The 19,866-nt window shown below is 37.4% G+C and overlaps 5 protein-coding genes across 7 annotated transcripts; 3 read left to right on the forward strand and 2 right to left on the reverse strand.

Moving 5' to 3' along the window:
• Window positions 1-1,586: 1,586 nt before the first annotated feature.
• LOC129751262 (UDP-N-acetylhexosamine pyrophosphorylase-like protein 1) lies at window positions 1,587-3,837 on the reverse strand. 2 transcript variants are annotated; one of them, XM_055746664.1, is made up of 2 exons: window positions 3,698-3,837; window positions 1,587-3,603 (listed from the first exon to the last, which is right to left on the reverse strand). In XM_055746664.1, the coding sequence occupies exon 2, from the start codon at window positions 3,493-3,495 to the stop codon at window positions 2,062-2,064; it is 1,434 nt and encodes a 477-aa protein (XP_055602639.1). In that variant the 5' UTR covers window positions 3,496-3,603; window positions 3,698-3,837; the 3' UTR covers window positions 1,587-2,061. The 2 variants fall into 2 exon arrangements, with proteins under 2 accessions (XP_055602639.1, XP_055602646.1); XM_055746671.1 differs by having other exon boundaries at window positions 3,688-3,765.
• A 3,826-nt stretch (window positions 3,838-7,663) lies between these two features.
• On the forward strand, window positions 7,664-9,409 carry LOC129737633 (uncharacterized). Its single transcript, XM_055728794.1, has one exon. It carries the CDS (start codon window positions 7,664-7,666, stop codon window positions 9,407-9,409), a length of 1,746 nt encoding a protein of 581 aa, XP_055584769.1.
• A 4,472-nt stretch (window positions 9,410-13,881) lies between these two features.
• LOC129751985 (probable galactose-1-phosphate uridylyltransferase) lies at window positions 13,882-15,303 on the forward strand. The gene is made up of 2 exons (XM_055747781.1): window positions 13,882-14,247; window positions 14,329-15,303. The coding sequence occupies exons 1-2, from the start codon at window positions 14,056-14,058 to the stop codon at window positions 15,190-15,192; spliced, it is 1,056 nt and encodes a 351-aa protein (XP_055603756.1). The 5' UTR covers window positions 13,882-14,055; the 3' UTR covers window positions 15,193-15,303.
• Window positions 15,253-16,618, reverse strand: LOC129751995 (COMM domain-containing protein 5). 2 transcript variants are annotated; one of them, XM_055747794.1, is made up of 4 exons: window positions 16,323-16,618; window positions 15,901-16,249; window positions 15,700-15,835; window positions 15,364-15,493 (listed from the first exon to the last, which is right to left on the reverse strand). In XM_055747794.1, the coding sequence occupies exons 1-3, from the start codon at window positions 16,423-16,425 to the stop codon at window positions 15,706-15,708; spliced, it is 582 nt and encodes a 193-aa protein (XP_055603769.1). In that variant the 5' UTR covers window positions 16,426-16,618; the 3' UTR covers window positions 15,364-15,493; window positions 15,700-15,705. The 2 variants fall into 2 exon arrangements, with proteins under 2 accessions (XP_055603765.1, XP_055603769.1); XM_055747790.1 differs by lacking the exon at window positions 15,700-15,835 and having other exon boundaries at window positions 15,253-15,493; window positions 16,323-16,586.
• Window positions 16,619-17,761: 1,143 nt separating this feature from the next.
• Window positions 17,762-19,268, forward strand: LOC129757317 (RING finger protein 37). Its single transcript, XM_055754503.1, has 2 exons — window positions 17,762-17,849; window positions 17,925-19,268. Exon 2 carries the CDS (start codon window positions 17,928-17,930, stop codon window positions 19,209-19,211), a length of 1,284 nt encoding a protein of 427 aa, XP_055610478.1. The 5' UTR covers window positions 17,762-17,849; window positions 17,925-17,927; the 3' UTR covers window positions 19,212-19,268.
• The last annotated feature ends 598 nt before the right edge of the window (window positions 19,269-19,866 follow it).

The following is a 19,866-nucleotide window of genomic DNA, read 5'->3' on the forward strand; positions in this document are numbered from 1 at the left end:
AAAATGAGCCAAGAGCATATTTTATGGAAAGCTTCAAAGGTGCGTTCTAGACCCTTTGTCCCACATCAATTGAATGGCTGAGAGAAGTAATAGCGAGAGGCGCAATTACGTTCACCCATACATCCAACCCGATGGATTGGTAAAGCACGTGCTTCCCAATCGGAGTATTTTTGAAAGCATCGCACCGCCAAAGTAGTCACGTCACTAGAATCGGTATGAAATTTTCTTTCTTTTGCATATAATTTTTTTACCTAAACCTTACGATAACATACTCAAAATCCAGTGCAAAGCTGAATTTAGGTGTAGGAATTGTATCGAAAATCCGAATTGATAAAAAGTTCGAAAAACAGCTACTTTTGCAAATTCGTCATAAATTATGTATTTCGTATTTCACAAAATCTAAAGATGCCAAAATGTGACAAATTACGTCCCCTTTCCAATTCACTTTTTAAATTTTCTCTACTGTAACAGGAACAGCTTTGGCGGTTGATTGATTGAAAAGTACGGGTTTTACACAACTTTTTAACATTTTTTGTGGGCATGATCTTAAAAAAAATTTGATAAAAATTTCCGTATGTGCAACATATAGCTTCTAACTTCAGCTTTCTCAGGCACTAAGTAAAATTTTTTTCGAGCACTAAATTTCTGATTTATAGCAATTTTCCTGAAGCATGTTTTTTCATAAAAAATTTATTGGACTTAAAATAACTTTAAAATAATTGATTGTAGCAGAAAACTGTCTGAGAAACACATTTGAGTCACATTATAAGCTTTTCAAAACTATAAATTTTAAAGAAATCGGTTGAGAAACAAGAAAGTTTTAGCGAAAACAGTGTAAACCGTCATTTGACCGCTCGCGGTATGAATAGGTATATACAAAGTGTCGGTATGTTTAGTGTTAAAGATAGTCAATTCACAAAAAGTCGCTGTAAACATCCGTTATCGTCGGAATCGTTTTTTTTTTTCACAGTTATCGGATAGATTACAAGTAAATTAAATCCTACATTAAAAGTTTGAAACAATAGTGCTCAGTATTGTTTTAATAGTTTGAAAATAAGTTTGAAAAAATAGTGCACAGTATTGTTTTAATAGCCATCGTCCCTACTCACCCCGGTGTACCTCATATTTTTTCACATTTTATCAATATTCAAATGATTTCAAAGGAGCGATGAAAAGTTAATACCTACATACGAGCCTTTTGCTCTCTCATTCCACTCGCCAACATCAGCAGCAAATTTCGTAATTTATAGGAAACTTTCGTAACACGATTCAAATGTTCCGCAAAATGAAACAATTTGCTGATAAAACCAATAACACATTAGCCAGCCAATCAAGATGCACTCAGTGAGCGCAACACTGTTTTTGGGGTATACTTACGAGTGGTGGAATCTGTAAATGATGTACATTTTCGTCTTCATTTTTAAATTTTCGATCGAAACCAGATTACTACCGAATGAATAATGCATGTGAAAACAAGTTTTATGTATTTATCCAACATTTTAATGCTAGTGTGGTATGAATGGTGGATCATCAGTTTTGATAGTTGCGTTTTGAAAATTTCTTTCTCGTCATAAATTTACAACGTGTTGTAATTTCAAAATATTTTAATGTTGGGTGTTCAATTAAAAGTAAGTCTGGATAGGTTAATATTTACGCCTTTAAAAAACTGGTTTAAAACAAGCTACAGCTACGTTCCATAACAACGCGCGCAGACCCGATTAGCCGAAGGTCATCGAGTAGTTGGGCTTCCATCTCTTTGTTTTCCGACTTCTAAAAAAACTAGTCTTGTACACAAGACGCGAAACGAGAATTTCCTTTTACTTTTTTCTCGTTCTATCGAATGTTGTAGCTAGCTTTTATAAACGGCGTTTCAAGTAAAGAGAATAGCATAACACAAAAAAAACGTTAAAATAATTGCTGTTTGTTCGACTGTTGCGCACTGTTTCTGGTCATTGCACTTACGATACATAATGCTAGGTATTAACAGATTGTAACTATTCTCTTCTAGCTAGGCGATACATGAATTAAGCACATTAGCTCATTAAATTTTGAAGACATGTTTTATGCCTTCTCTTCGTCGAGATGCACGGGACTGACCAATGTTTTTCCGTGGACCAACGCCTTCAAGCCTTCTCCGCCGTACGAAACTAGTGGTGAAATTTCGCACTCGAGACCGTCTACGGTTCCGTTTGCGGATTCAATGTACTTTTTATGCAATCGGAAAATGTCAGCCCGTGCAGTCGAGGCACAATCTTTACCGGCACTGTCTGCGTTCTTGAGTGCGCTGAATTCTTCTTCCCGAGGCACCTCGACTGTTACGAAATGCTCGGCAAATTGGAACACATCAAAAACGAATTTTTCAATTTTGATACCATTTGGAGAAGTCGGGGTAACACGTGCTCCCGTCGAATCGATAAAGGGAATCTTTTTCTTGGCTACGTGGAGTTTCAAGTCCTTTTCAAAAGTGTTTCCTATCTTGCGCAAAAACGCAGACGTAAACAAGTGGTTACAGATGTTTCCAGCGTTGAACACTAAACGACCGTCCGATTTCGTCAGTTCAGCTGTCTTCTGGGTGATTTCGCTATACTCTACAACTTGATATTTTCCATCCACTTGACACACCACTCCCACCGCCTCATTCGGGTGTGATTTTTCTACCACTTTGGCCGCACAATCTGCCTTCTGAGCCACACAATAGCCAATGAATACGGGATCGGCTACTTTTATTAGTATGTTATCAACGCTATGTGCATGAAGGTAGAGTACTCCTCTTTGTTCCATGTCATCTAAGATTCCACGATCACGCAGGGCTCTATAGAGTCCCCCATTACCATCGGGAGCCTTTGCAACTCGATGCTTTTCGTCCAGTAGAATTTTACCTTCGAAATCAAAACATGGGAGACTTCCCTGTTCGAACATTAGAACATCGCTCTCTTTCAATCCGAAATAGTCATTTTGTTTAAAATATATTTTAGTCGGTTCCATTGTGGCCTCGCTTGTCATGATGTACCAGGTGATCCTCCCATCCTTGCCAGTCAGATCTTTTGCCAATCTCTGGAGTTTCAAGATTCTTTCACCCTGTATACGGAACAGTGATTTATTCGAAGGCAAGCCAACATTAAACATGCCCTTAGGATGAGCGAATCCCAATCTGGTGCCTTGTCCACCGGCCATTAACAGAACACCTACCGTCCCGGTGGCTACTTGCCTCAATCCCTCTTCATAGTACTCCTTTATCCGTCCCTTATCGCTACGGGAAATCGACAGAAACTTATCTTCCGGCACGGGTGTCATCTTATCATCGAGTTTCTCACTTTCCTCCTCGAGTGACGATGTGGCACGATTAAAAAATTCATTTACTTCCGCTAGATTCAACTCCTCGATATCTTCGGTCAGTAGCCTCTGCTGCTCCTCGTTTAGCTCATCCCAGTAGAGCAGAAGCTGCTCTTGGCCGTGCTTCTGCAAGGCATCCTTCAGAGCTTCCAATTTAGTCATCGTGGCAAGTTTCCCAACTTCAGCAAAAATATAACACACCCAATCGCTACGAAGCGCCGCAACAGTCTGCTGCCATATACAATCCAGCGAGTAGTGAAAGTATAAAAACTGAAAACGTAACTGTTATGTTGCCTACTCCAGCCAACAACAAAAGCGTGAGCACTGCGCGCAACACATTGGTTTTTGAGATACCTATACTTACTGCTTATGACTGAGGCTCCTCTCAACGACCAATCACGATTTTTTGATAGACTTTATACTGATTCATATTGCATCAACAAATTCCGTCTACTGAAACAGTGGTGGGTGGGTTGAATAGTTTTGCACCAGTCGAAGAGGTGGATAGTATTTATTTTCGAAGCTTGCCGATGAACGCGATGAACGCAGCCTCAACTTTTGTGTGTATATTTATTTTTCTTTGCTGTTTGTGTTTTGTGTGTATTTATTTTTGTTTGATATTTTCGAATAAACTCAAAGAACAACAATTAAATTGTCTCGTGCGTGTGAGTGAACCAGTGAACACTTGAGTGAGACCATATACACGCTCATTTTTATTTAACCATTTATGGTTCAAAAATAACCATTTTATGGTTTTAACTGTAGAACTGCCAATATGGTTATTTTTTAACAATTTTTTTCCAATGCAATTTCAACCATTATTCCAGTTCTTATGCTATAACCAAAAAAATGGTTAAATATTTCTCCGCCATTTTACCATTGTACATTCTTGCAATCACACTTGTTGTTGGTTGTGATAAAATAATTACAAAATTGACGTGAAAATTGTTTTGCTATCAATAAACAATAAAAAATGAAGGAGGTGCTAATAACGAACGAGGTAAATAAATATTTCTCATCCTACACGCAGCGAAAAGTAGTACCATTAAACTAAAAAATATACATCTTTGATTCAAAAACCTTGTGTACATTAAAACAAAATCCAATTTCCTTGATTCAAGTAAATTTTATATTGAACCGAACTTTTTTCCCATAAAACCAATGTTCCGAATTTTTAAATCAAAATATTTAATTTGAATTCAAAGAATTTTTTTTTTAACTCAGAATTAAAGTAACAAATCATTGTTTAAGATTAATTTTCTTTTGAACCAAAGTATTTTTTCGTCAAACAGTCGACACGTCTTCATTAGCTTCTGTTAGGTGAACGGGTGAGAAGCTTTCCCGACAACCAGTCAGACCTATTTATTTTCTCCGGAATCTTCCTGCCGCGCAACCACCAGACAGCACCGAAATCACAAGACGTACCCGGCGTAGGAAAGTTTCGACAGTGGACTCTTAGGTAGGCCTTAAAAATTAATTTAATTTCAAAAAAACCGTCTAAGTAACAAAATTTTTCAGGGCAATCATTCATCAAACTAATTGGAAGAGGTAACTGTATACCGACTATGCGGTTGCAATCGCTTCGGGCCGATCCAAGAAGACTCAACATCTGGCGCCGAAACCCTTCATCAGTTGTTCGGGTGGAACTGTCCGCCAACAAACAGCGTCCAGTAAGTACTTTTCATGCAATGTATGCAAATAATTTTAATTTTTTTAATTGCATTATTTAGCTTAATGTCGTTTTTTTAAAGCTTCATAATAAACCGTATTATGTGTTCTCTACTTTATTTACAGATGAACCGGTTCAAGAACTATTATATCCTGTGGAAAATCGATAATCTAAATGATGTACCTTAAGAGAAATAAAATGTTTTTATTATAATTGATTTCTTTTTATTTCTAATAGGATACAAATTATAATGCAGTACTAGAATTTTTAGAAACCAAACATAGATTTGAAAAACTAATACTTTTAAATTGAAACCCAAATACCGTTAGAATAAAGATAAATTTCATAAAACTAAACGAAAAGGTTTTTGAATTAAAAGCATTTAATTATTTGGAACAAAGAAAAAGTTTTGATTCAAAGGAAAGCATTTCTTCGAAACAAAAGAAAATGCATTTGAATCAAAGGAATTTTTGTTTGTCCCAAAATCAAAGGAAAAAATCCTTTGTTTTTGCGGCACTTTCCTTTGAAACTAAATTCTATTTTTCTGCGTGTATATACAGTAACTGAAGATCAATTTCTTTTGCAGGATCCGTCGGAACTATTTTCTTTTCCGTTTTTCATACCTACTACGCTTATAACCAGCACACAGCGGATTGGTGATTCGGACACTGGCCTCAGATTCCAGACAATGGACATTAAACCACACCTTCCGACACTTTAACAGGGAAAAGCTGCGAGGGATCCTGATGCCTGCTAATAATACCATTGCAGACCTGTCCGGAGCTCGTTAACAGCACCGCTGAGCAAACACGAACAGCCGAGAGAACGATGGTTGTTGTGCTTGGGCTATTAATCGACTCTATTCCTGCTGGTAGCGGCCAATCGAACAACTTACGGAACGTGAATCTTATTCCTGGTAAGTAAGAATCAGTGTTTGTCGCTGGGAAAATTTTAATATTATCTTTTTTTTTCAGAATTCCTGTATTGAGATCTATCTCATCGTAAGAAAAAAATTATTCGGCCGTGTTATTTATGCAACCAATGGCCCTTATTCTGCGCCTCGAGTGACGTGACGATAGTAGAGTCACCCAAGTCACTCTATTCCAGCAGTCGGTTTAGGTGACGAACGTCACTTCGGGTGAACTTTGTGAGTTCTTACCAGCGTTACCACATATACAGATTTTTCTGTACTTATACAGATTTTTGGCACCTTTTTTGACCAAGAATCTGTATATACAGATTACAGATAATTGAAAAATTATACAGATTTTATACAGATTTCCAACAATTCAAATTTTTCATATGTTTTTAAAATGCATTGAGTAAATAAAGTTAATCGTATTCGCATCGTTTAGATATTGATGGTTTTGTTTGCTTGGTCTACTTTCACCGTGAGGAACAGTGCAAATCAGACGATGTAATATCTACCTATCTCTCTCTTATTTCATTCAGTTTCGCGCGTTCCATTCACCTCGTCCTGCTCACACAAATTTGTGCTAGGGTGTGAATGTTCACCTCTCAATCACCGTGTTAGCTTACAGTGAATGAAAGCTTCGTTCAATCGTTAGTAAAAATCGGTTTCAACTGGTTTCTGTTAACTGATAGATGTTCAACGAGCCAATGTTTTGGTCGAAACTAGTCAGGTCGTTGTTCAATGGAGCAAGTTGAAACTAGTCGAAACCAATCCAGCTCGGCAGCAGGATTAGTTTCGACTTGGTAGAAGTCGGTCGAAGTCAATTGGAAAGAGACAGGTGATCAACTATCAATCCATTTCTACTTGTTTCGACCCGTTTCTACTAGAGTTGATTGAACAGACATGAAGTCGATTTTGTATAAACTTGCGGTGTTTCGTGGTGGTGTGGTGTTTTGATTAAAATAAGTCGTGTTTGAAAAGTGGAAAATGGCAAAACGTACCTTGGATGCATATTTCAAAAAGCCTTTAGCGAAGATCACGGGTAAGTTTAAAAATGATAAACCGATGTACATGTTTAATGATTTCGTTTTGACATAGAGAGAGGCTCTGCTTCTCCGACCGTTGCAATCGGCGTTCCGACGAAGATCCAAAAAGCTGGTTATTCCGGAAACAGACCAACCGTTGAGCATGAATCGGGTGTGCCAAGCACATCGGCAGATCAAGTAACTGAAGTTTACTCGGAAAGATCTGATGCAGATATTGAACCTTTTCCGGAAGTGATCCAAATGACTGGTAAGTAAAAAAGTGTTTGGTGAATTCCCAACTAACGGCGTGTTCGTAAATTGATTTTTCCTATCGTAGTGATTTTTTCTATCGATGCTGGGGTTCGTAAATGAAACAAACTGTATGCAAAAGCATTGGAAGGTGATTTCACATCTATCAAAAAAATCGATTACCCAAAAGAAGCCAACGATGCCCCATCTGATATTGCTAAAAGGAAGAGAACCAGAACAGAAAAAGAAATCAGAACTAAACCAATTCTACAAAAATTTAAGGAGGAGTGGATAAAATCCACTGAATTTTCGTGTTTTACAAAATACGAAAATGATGCATTTTGTGCGTGGTGCCAAGTTTGCTTGGACAAACTGAACATTTCACGTGGTGGAAAATCAAATCTTACAACCCCCCTTCAAACAAAAAGGCACAAAGAAAAAGCCTCGCTGATTTCCAAAGAATCTTTAGACAGTATGAAGAAATATACTATTCCTGATCAAGTTATGGAAGCCGAGCTTTGTGCGTGGGCTGTTGAAAACAACATTTCTTTTTCGGCAGTCGACAGTTTAGTTGAGGTTCTGAAAACTATTGATCCTGATTCATCAGTGCTATCGAAACTCAAACTGGGACGAACGAAGGCCGGAGCTGTCGTAACTGGCGTTATGGCAGAAATACAACATGAAGAACTTGTAAGGAAGATGCAGCAGGACAACTTTTCTATAATGATAGATGAATCAACGGATCTAAGTACAGCAAAGACCCTGGCCATCGTTGTCAGAATTTTGGACGATAATGGTACAGACTTATTCAAGGTGAGTGACCAGATATATAGAGTTGTTGAGCTGAAAGTCTCTGACCACAAATCGGTGTATAATGCCATCGTAGAAGAGTTTGTCAAGGATGGCATAGACTATAAAAAAAAAAAACTCAAAGGCTTTGCATCTGACGGTGCATCAGTAATGATGGGCTTGGAAAATTCCGTAATGCGGCTCCTTAAAAAAGACTGCCCGGACTTAATAGTTATTAAATGTACGTGTCATTCTTTGGCATTAAGCGCAAGTTATGCTTGCAAAAAAATGCCCCCTTACCTTGAGCAGTTGCTTCGTGACATTTACAGTTATGTGTCCCATAGTCCTAAGCGTTTATCGGAGTTTAAAACCATTCAAGATATTGTTGAACTGAAGCCATTGAGAATGCTCCACCCATCTCAAACAAGATGGCTTTCTTTAGAAGCAGTTGTAAAGCGAATTTTGGAACGGTTTTCGGAATTGAAAATCTTTTTTTCATTCCAATACAACTTTGACAAGAATACAACGGCGCATCGCATTCTGACCCACCTGAACGATCCAATGACAAAGCCCCTTCTCGAGTTTGTGGCTTATGTTTTACCATTGGTAAATAAATTGAATAGAAAATTCCAATCTGAATCGCCAGAATTTACCAGCATTTATATTGAGATGAAAACTTTTTACTTACTGCTCCTCAACAATATCTGCGGCGAATTATTTCTGAAAAATCTTAAGAATATTAACGCACCAGGTTTTGAAGAAAACATACTGCCCAAAGACAAAATCTACGTGGGATTAGCTGCTGAAGAATCGATCTCGGCTGGTGGAGGAATGGACGAAGGTCGGAAACAAACTTTTCGAGAGATTTGCTGTGAATTCTACAAGAAGCTTATTAAACAAATAAGAAAACGGTTTAACTTTGACGATCCAATGTTCAAAGTATCGGCAATCATGAATCCCGTAAATTTGGAAGAACATCAGGATCTGAGTCCGGTCTTAGAACAATTTAAGAATTTCTATAACGAGGATGACAAGCAAGACCTTGAAAACGAATTTCGGGAACTGCGATTAAAAATAATGTGCCAGGAGTTGAAGGTCGACAAAACCCTAGGAGTTGAAAAATCATGGAATCAGCTATTGAACACTGTTAGTGCAAATGGAAAATGTTCCTTCCCTTTGCTTCGCAAATTAGTATTCAATTTTCTCATCATTCCTCATTCTTCGGCGTCGGTTGAAAGAATCTTCTCACAGTATAACGCGAATAAAACAAAGGTAAGAAATCGTCTTGCCACAGATACTATGGACGCAATTCTGAAAACCAAATCGTTCGTTAAAACCCAGGGTAGAAGTAGTTCAATGCAACTGTCTAAAGCAATGAAATCGAAATTCACCAAGTCAATGTACAAACACCATGATAAAATTGATATTTAAACAAAAATAAACGTGTTTTCAATTAGTTTTGAATAAAAATATACAGTTTAATGTGTTTTTCTTTAAATTGTCAAAGTTTTCTTTGAAATAAACATAAACAATGAAAATACAGATTTCGATACAGATTTTTGAAATTTTATACAGATAAAAAAGATTTTTTGACTCAAAAATACAGATTTAAATGTGGCAACGCTGGTTCTTACCCTATTCTCGTAGTCACCGTGGGTGAGAATTGTCGCATTCGGGTGACGATTTTAGGTGACAATTGTCGGTACCTTTTCAGGAGACGACGAAGAACAAATCTAAGCAAAATCGTGAACAAAGCGGCATTTTAACAATAAATTGTAACACAATAGATATAAATAAACAAAAATAGTTTGTTAAAATTGTTTTTTCTCCATTTAAAACCACTTTTATTCTTCTAAAAATCAGAAAAAAAAAATTCGCATATCTAGTCGAAAATCTTTAATTTTAATCTGAATTACAAATTGTCGGTACCTTTTCAGGTAGCGACGAGTTAGAAAATTAGTCGAAAAATGGCTTCAAATATGCATTAAATACGATACATTTGAATGTGAACCCAATTACATGTATGATTCACTTCAAATTCTAATACAAGGCATTTCTATAACAAATAAATGTGAAAAAGACGTCAAATTTTCCCATGTAACCAGAGTTTTGTATTTCAATCTTTAATTCTGGTGGCAATTGAAATTTAATTTTTTCCTATGAATTCAATATTTTAATTTTAAATTTATTTTCTCCTATTAATTAGTGGTTTGATAACAATTTTTTTTGTTAAAGAACTGTCCAACTAAATCTAAATTTTAATAAAAAAAAAAACAACATAAAAATTCTGAATTTATGTGTTTTGTATTGAAATAATTCTTCATGTCTTTCCGGAATGACAAATGCCGATGTTGGTACGGTTGATGCGCTTCCAGTTGGAATCTGTTGCGGCAATGTTGGTAGGACCCAGCAGACTGGAGAAGTAATTGGTTCCTCCCAGCAGCGTGACGCTTTTCCTCTTGTCAGAACCACCAAATAAAGTGCTTAAACAAAACCAATTCAAATGCAGTAAGATATTTTTGCCATCTGCAATCAAATCATTAATGCTTCTATACTAACCTGAAAAGCTTCAAATGTTGGCACCGATGTTTCAAGTTGAATCAATCCACTTTTGCGCTGACTGGCCTGACCGCTGCCGTAGACTTCCGGATTTGTCAATTTTTCGTATCTTTCCGTATCGTTTTTCCTTTTTTTTCACATCCGCTTTGGTCCTCAGCTCCAAGTGCAGCTTGGGCAGCTTGCTTACACCGGTTAATTCGACGGATGCCTTTTTTGAACCGGAATTCGCACTAGTTTATTAGATTTTAAATATTAAATTTCGAAAAGAATAAGGGCCAATGTAATTCCTGAAGATATGATTTGTGGCCAGCATGTGTATCAGAACACTAGAGGATCTGGGATTATGGTGGAAAAACGCTGGATTAGAAATTTTTTCTGGTGCACACCGAGAGATTATCAGCCGCTTGCGTCTGATGGACAAATAAATTAGGATCATTCAGAGTGAAGTCATGAGGATCGCGTACGAACTACAAACAAAGAACGAAAATTTCAAGGATTAACACCGAAAAAATCGAGGCTTCCCTATCTAGTGTCAAATGTGAGCTGCTGAATGTGGATCCCCGAATGTAGACATTTCGCTCTGTAAAGGAGCTGCCGGATTACTGTGCCGGAATCAAGAACGTCGATGTAGGAAAGTTTTAACCAGAAGCTGGTATTTCTCAGCAAATCATGACGGAGATAAGCAGGTAATGTTTGAAAAATGTCTCATTCTCAACCCATCTTAAAATTTTCTTTTCTTTTTAGGGCCTTCATGAGCTTTTGAAAATATCGCGGAATCACTCTAAAGGACAAAAAAATAATGGTTGATGGTACTTGTCAAACTGGGGATAGTGACTGCCTCAACATTTAAAGCACCAACGCAAACATCGACAACTAACGCGATCCCATCGATGACCAAAGGCGAACAAGAATCGACGAACACATCCGCCGTTAATTTCATTTCGAATAACGGTACCATGAAAGCTTATCCGGCGGCAAAGCACTCGGCCTCCTCCCCCACCATGGCGACAACATTCGCATCGACTACTTCTGCGACTCAGATGTGTTTCCCATGCAGCACCCCTCTCGTGACGGGATTCCGACGCTAACCAGCTGTCTGTGTTGTTTTGCTGCCTATCGACACTGTTGTACACATTTATTTTCGACCATGTCTCGGTGCCATATTTGCCATAACATCGGATATCTGAAGAAATTGGTACCGGAAACCAAAAGTATTAGCTATAAAGCGGTTCTTATCCGAATCGCAACAATCACGGCAACAAAATTATTCGGACCTATGGTCTGTGACAGTACATTCCGCTCAGTAAAGGATCTTCCGGATTATTGAACCGAAATCCATCCCACAGAAGCGCATGCGTAATATGCGGCGATTCGGCCCGGAGGGAATACATCTTCATCGGCTTCCCTTCAATTGTCACTGGCCTCACATGAATATTTAAAAAGTTTTGATGACATGAATAAAAAAACAAATACTTAATACCTACTAATAAATTATCCTTAAAACAGAAAATTTTTTGGGTTTTTTTTCTCTGTAAAAGTCTCTATAAGCAACAAATCCCTTTTCCCATTCTACGACGTGGTTGAAAAATAACCATATTCCTACTTCTACGCAATAATTCCCTGCGGTTGAAAATTAACCACATTCTCACTTCTCAAGAGAAGTCAAAAAATGACTTCTATGGAAAAAACCAAAAAATCACTTATCGCGGAAAGGTGTGAAAATGGTTACTTTTTAACGATAATTGGTTAATTAATTTCGAGCGTGTAGTCTATGTTACTGGGCCACAGAGGTGCCAGGTCGTTTTGTCAAAAATCAGGACACCGCGAATAAAAAATCAGGATTTTTCAGGACACCACCAAATTGGTGAAAACAAAATGCAGTTCTGCTTAGATTGCATAACTAAAGGCGAAATATAGGTGCTGAAAACGCCTCGAATTATGCAACTGAAGCGAGAATAACCTTGGATGGCCTGCAAGTCATATCGAAAAACCTCATTTAAATGACATTTGAATCAAAGAATCTCATTGGCTTAACTGGTTAAATTATTTTATTTAAGATTTGTTTTATTTTCTCATAATTTAACAATAAATTTAGTCATGATTTGGATATTTTTTAAAAATCAGGACAAATCAGGACATTTTAAGGGCCAATTTCCAAAAATCAGGACAATTCAAGCGTTTTTGAAAAATCAGGACGGTCTCTCGAAAATCAGGACAAATCCTGATAAATCAGGACACCTGACACCCCTGCTGGGCCATCAATTGAGGTTGTCAGAAGACAACTTCGCTCAGAAAAAGAAGAAAAAGAACACTTGAGTGAACACTGCAGCTGCATCTTATGTTGTTCTCGCAGGGTGGTTCTATATTGATATTTTTTTTCTATCCAAAAGGCCGGAACATATTTTAATTCGGGGCCGTTCACATAACACCTGGACAATCCATGGTGGAGGGTTATATGGAAATGTCCACGGAGAGGGGGCAGGGGGGTTTGGTCATACCCACGTGGACATACTTACTTCCAAAATATTTTCTAAAGATGAATAAATATTAAGATGTTTTGATGAAAATCTCAAAATTACAAAGCTTTCCAGTTTAAGTTTAAACAACTAGGTAGCCACTTGAAAGCAAGTGATAAATGATAATTTAGAAATTTAAAAATATTTTATATCAGCAAATGCTAATTCGTTGATTGAATTGATTAAAACACGGGATTGCAGTGGAGAGAGAATTCTTTGCATTTGGAATGGTAATGATCAAAATTCAACAACTGCTTAACAAAGCTTAAAAAATTGCAACAATTAGCACATTTTCACTCTCTCTGAGCACCGGTTTCTCTCATTTTAGCTTAAACCTTCTAATTCTCTCTAACAAATTGTAACAAATTATTACAAATTCAATCATTGGCAGCAAAATTTGTTATCTTTCCTTTCGTCCTTATTTAAGCTTAAAACATAAATTAAATGTTAATATAAACTTTTCTAAGAATGTGCTTTCATTCATCAAAACTTCTTAATCTTTCCAAAACAACATAAATAAATTATGCTTCTTGAGAGGTAAACATCATTACCTGTTGGTACCATTTTTTTTTTCATTCTATCAATATTTTAAGCGGAAATTTTTCCAGATTACAAATAATGTAATATTGCGAAATCAATCATTAAAATCAAAAGTATTCTGTATTTCTAGTAATAATGTTTTTCGTGATTATCTCTTTTTTTTTTCAAATGCAAACATTGTTTGTTTAATACTTAACTACAGATGCATTTTGTTTTGATCAAGAGCTGAAGCTTCTCTGCCTATGCCGAGCTCATCCATACATTCACGCTGCGTTATCAGTTGATTTGCTGTAATGGATTGATTATTGCATGACGCTCCAGCAAAAATTCGCAGTTGAGCGTAGATTATGCAGAATATTTCATCCATATAGTGTTGACCGTCACTTGACTTTTTGCATGGAAGTGGATCGGTTGGCAGTGTCTCTGACTAATATTTCAAGTTAAATTCCTAGAATAAGCAGAATGTCCGTTTTCGAGCCTACCGAACATCAGCACCGTCGATTCAATCCTCTGACTGGCCAATGGATATTAGTCAGCCCGCATCGGATGAAGCGTCCGTGGTCAGGTCAAGAAGAGCAACCCCAGCGTAATGATTTGCCAGATTTCGATCCAACCAATCCTTTGTGTCCGGGTGTAATGCGATCCAATGGCATTGTAAGTACCTAGCGCTTAATTAAATTGATTATAGGTAACACGCAAGTTTCGATTATTTAATTTTGGTTGATTTCATTTTAGAAAAATCCTATCTACACATCGACCTTCGTGTTTACGAACGATTTTCCAGCTTTACTGGAGGACGTTCCGTTGCCCCCGAAGAGTGACGATCCACTCTTCCAAACCGGTGGTGCTCGTGGAACATGTCGTGTGATGTGTTTCCATCCCAAGTCTAACAAAACTCTTCCAACAATGACTCCGAAAGAAATCCGTACTGTGATCGATGCCTGGATTGCCGAGTTTCGTTCGTTAGCAGTAAAGTATACATGGGTACAAATCTTCGAAAATAAAGGAGCAAGCATGGGATGTTCAAACCCGCACCCCCATTGCCAGATTTGGGCTTGCTCTTTCCTACCAACTGAACCGTGTGTGAAAGATGAACGCTTGAGGGAATATTTTCAGACTCATGGAACTGCTTTGCTTGACGATTACGTAAAGAAGGAAATCATCAAAAAAGAGCGCGTTATTGTGGACAATCCGGATTGGCTAGTAGTTGTACCGTTTTGGGCCAGCTGGCCCTTCGAAACGATGATTATCTCGAAAAACAAAAATAAACGCATCTCCGATCTGACAATACAGCACATTAATAACCTTGCCATCGTTATCAAAGAGCTTACTATCAAGTACGATAACCTATTCAAGTGTTCGTTTCCCTACAGCATGGGGTGGCATGGAGCCCCAACCGGCGAGCTGGTGAACGAAGATGATTCCCATTGGACGCTACATGCAATCTACTACCCTCCGTTGCTGCGTTCGGCTACCGTCCGCAAATTTATGGTAGGTTTTGAGCTTCTGGGTCAGGCCCAGCGAGATCTTACTGCCGAGCAAGCTGCAGACAGGTTGCGTCAACTGTGCGGAAAAAAACATTACACGGAACACATATGAAAAAGGGACTTTTCTTTGTTGCTGTTAGCTCTATTTTTTTTTTGTTTTTCATGTAGACTCTTATCACTGTTTGTAGAAGATAATAAAATAGTCGTTTATTCTGTACCAATACCTCTAGATGGTTATTTTTTGTTATGATTTTTTCATACTTTGACGCCTTTCCAATGTTTGTAGTTCATGTAGTAGGGATGCAACGTTGAACCGTAATCTGTGAAACGTGGCGCAATTCATCTCGAAGCTCAGTAATTCGCCATCTGTTTTTTGTATATGTAATATTATTGTCGGATGCTGGGAATGCGTTCTAAAAGGAATAACGAAAAAGAAATTTTATTCAAATTATTGTAACCTTAATTGTAATACGGAAACGAATCAACAATTACAATAAAACTTCAACTAAAAAAAATATGAAGAATATCGAACTAAAGGAAAGGAAGCTTTGAAGTAATATTGAAGTGAGAACAGGTATGCAGTTTATATTATATCATAAAAACTGGCTAATTTAGTTACGTTCAGTTACTTCGTATCCGATTCTCTGTCAGAGGCGTGCTTATCATAAGTAGGAACATAGCAATATGCTTTGTATGCAAGTAACATTTCGCTAGGTACTAGATCAAGTTGTGGTATCATAAGAGGTTCAGGCAGCCTAACAAAACGATCAGAATAACTAACTTGCGTGAGATTCATAATTAGGATTTTTCAGCTTCCTACCTATCTAAGAAGGACACGTTGATGCGCCATACCAAACGGCGCGGTGGTGATCTCAGATTTCTCATCTCCCGATAGTTGACACTCAATGGATCCCGGTGATGATGCAAAACTCGGACAATATCTTCGATGCAGTCATCCTGGTAACGTAACTCTCGCAGCGACTCTTTAAGCTCGTCGTCTTTTACGATGCCTTTGGGATATCGCAGATAAAGCTGCATCAGCTGTAAAACACCCGCAAACAGTTCACAGAAATGTTCTGGAACTTCGTGACCCGCTGACCGTAGCTTTCGAACCGCACGATCGAGAACTTCTTGTGAGCAGGACTTAGTTTCAATGTAGTGAACACATACTGTTTGGTACGGGGAAAAAGTGAAATTTATATTTAATAAGGTAAAACTTTGAAATAATAGTTGTTTACCTACTCTGAATAATAGTTCTTAACACTGTTGTCGATTTTAGTTCGGGTACGAATTTTTGATAGTTTTTATATACTTTTGAAAGTGAATACTTGAAGTTAGAAGACATTTTATTGCAAAAGCATGAATTAACACCGTAATATAAAATGTCTCAGCTGAAACCAACCGTGTTTTTATGCAAAATGCATAAAAACAAGAACCATTCGTATTTTTTTAACGATTCATTCATAAATATAAAGTTCATTCCACACGCCAACACTGAGCCTCGAAAATACCCAAACTTGAGAACTTTGCCCACCAATTCAAATGAAACTCCCTCCCTGCAGGTTTGACTATTGCCCGTGGTTAGCCCGAAGTTAAGCTTTTGGAAGGGAACTCATCCCCAAAATATCAAGCGTAACATTTAAAAAGGGCGAAACTAGCAGTTAGCTCGAAACGAGAAAAACGCGTTTGAAAATTCGGAATCCTATTCAAATCCTATTTATAAAATCGACCACTTTTTGTTCAACAAAATCAAAAAATGTGCATTATATTCACTTATTGTTCGATGGTTATCAAGAACTTTAACTTTTTTCGCGTAATTTCAGAGATTTTCGAGTTTCGCCCTATTATTGTTTTCGATTTCAGTTACGCCTGCAAGTTTCGCCCAATTGATCGGCCGTTTTTGTTTTGGTTTTGAAGTTACGCCCAATCATCCTACACGGTCAATTCAGTTACGCCTTTTGGCTCTACACGAATAGAAAAATTCACTCCATTTTGAATAGGCGTAACTTCACGTTCCAATGAAAATGCATCACCAGGAAGTTTCGCCCAATTGAATTCTATCAATTTTTTGAAAGTTGTAAGTAATTTTAAGATGAAACCGCGTTTGATAGGTAAAGTGCAACCGCGTGCATCCGGAATGACCGTTAACTCGATTTGTTTACATTTGGCAGTTTCGCCCTTTTGAAATGTTACGCTAGATATGAAACCGCAATAAAATTTAATTTCCATTTCCAGTTGTGATTTTTGCAAAATCTTGAGTTGTTAATATTAAACTCAGTTTTGGGGAATGGAAGTTCTCAAGTTCGGGTATTTTCCAGGTTCAGAGTACGGGTTTTCTGCACTGAAAACCAATCTCCCGCAACGATGCTTCAAGCAACTTTAATAGTTTGAGCTTTAAACTTCAAGGCTTCTTGATTTTCACATGATTTTTCATGAAATGCATATTTTTACCTCTTTGCAAAGGCGCAATATACAAAATTATTATAAACATAATTTTGAGTTCGGGCGTTTTTTTAATTTGCATGCCAAACTTTATTTTTGTCCAGTCAACCTCCTATTTGGAGGGCTCTACTGTATAGTATACCGATAATACCCATAATACCATGCATTTTAAGCTTCTATAAAATTAATTTTGAATATAGAATCCGGTGCGTGTGTTTATTTCGATTTCGAATGAATTCAATGGATGAATAGGGATGAATGACCTAACTCGTGAATGTCATTGATTCATCATTTTACGCGATTCTGTAGAAAAGTAAACATTAATAGGCTAGTATTCCTGTGATTAAAGCTAATTTTATAGTTGTCTGGTAAAATTTTCGTAATAAGTATTCATCATTTTAGATAATGATAAACTTTCTTAGCCATAAGCTAGAACCTGTGGTTCATAGCGATGTCGTAGATGATGACAATCATCCTGTGCAGAATCTCATTGCCAAGAACCCACAAAAGCTAGATCAAGGATTTATGGCGTATTCGGTGACGAAACCTCCCGTCGAGCTGACATTCAGTTTGTTCTGTCCCATAACGATCCATCGTATCAAGCTGTGGCCTAGACTGGGAGCATTGCGCACAACATCGGTGGATATATTTGGAAAAAATCAAAATGGAAAATACGAAAAAATAGGAACAGGAGAATCAGACACGGCGGATGTTTTCGAATTCGTTAATGTTCGTCGAGAAATTCCTATCAGTGATGATCTGTCTTATTCCAGCATGATCTTCACATTGTTTCCAACCATGGGGCACTTATTAACAGATTGTGCCGAAATTAAAATTACGATACGCAAAACAGCGCGCTGTGTCCCCGTTATAAGAAAAGTCGAAATTTGGGGTCTTCCTTCAAAACATTGCCAAGAAACTGTCAAGTCAGCAGCCAAAGAAATGTGGAAAAGATCTCATATTATAAAACCCTGTGTAATTCCTGTCTGGAAACCAGTCCCTGATAACACTTCCGAGGAAATAACGGACACTCCGGATGAGTTTTTGGATGAACTGACTTATGAGATTATGACTTTTCCTATGATTTTACCATCAGGGAAAATAATCGATCAAAGAACCATTGAAAGACACAACGTTGAAGAGGAAAAATGGGGTCGTCAGCCTAGTGACCCTTTTACCAGTTTGACCTACACCGATTCTAGGAAACCAATATTCAATGCTGCCCTCAAGTCACGTATCGATCAATATCTTCTTAAACATGCGAACTCGAATCGCTATCAACATATTCCACGTACAGTGGGAACTGCTAATCCATATCAACCCTTACGACAAAGCTTGAGCAGAAAAAGGAAACGTTCTCCGGATGAAGTTCCAATGTTAAATTTATCATGTTCATCTTTAGAAGCAGAAATACGGAAAGCTCTGTCGACAACCACCCGTTATACGCTTACATCAGAGGAACAGAAAGTGGAACTTTACGAGTCGGATGATTCGTCGTGTCACAGCTGCCGAAAATCTCTTGGCAGATTTTACAAAATAGAATCTTGCCAGCACCTCATCTGCCGGGAGTGTTTGGAGGATGATCAACTGTTCGTTGATCAATCGGGTAAAGCACTGAGGATGGCCAGTTGTAGCTGTGGCGTTCGTTTCAAGAGACAAGCTGTTCAGCGGTATCATTGTGGACAGTGAAGAATGATGTACTAAGAAGGTTTACTGAATAAAGACATCATAGTGTACGGAATGAAAGATTGTTTCAGGATTTTCTTTGATTGTTTTATCCGAAAACCTAATAAGGGTGCTGGTATTCACTTCATTATGATCAATATAAATTTCGTCCATTTTTTTCAGAATCTGTTTCGTTAAAAGAAATTATAAGATCAAAAAATTTAATTAGATTTGTAATCAACAACAGAATATGCTATATCGCTTGTCTAATTAAATCTGCATTACTTTTGTGAGTTACTACTTGCTTTATATTCACCATACAACTTCATCAATCATATTCACTTCATCATGATCAATATCAATTCCGTCCATTTTTTCAGAATCTGTTTCGTTTAAAGAAAAATTTAATTAGATTTGTAACCAACAACAATATGCTATATCGCTTGTCTAACTAAATCTGCATTACTTTTGTGAGTTACTATTTGCGAATTATTCTACTTAGAAAATTAATCATAAAGCATAAAAAATTCATAATAAGATGCTGAAAATTAATAAATTGATTAATTTTTAGTTGTTGTTGTTGTTGTATTTTGAGTTCAATTGGCCTGAGGAGCAAGGCCTCATATCGCCATTTCGCTAAATTTTTAGTTGTTTTGCGGAAATTTTCTGTTGGGGTGCT

Source organism: Uranotaenia lowii, chromosome 1, assembly GCF_029784155.1.
Source record: "Uranotaenia lowii strain MFRU-FL chromosome 1, ASM2978415v1, whole genome shotgun sequence".
In the NCBI taxonomy this organism is placed as follows: domain Eukaryota; kingdom Metazoa; phylum Arthropoda; class Insecta; order Diptera; family Culicidae; genus Uranotaenia; species Uranotaenia lowii.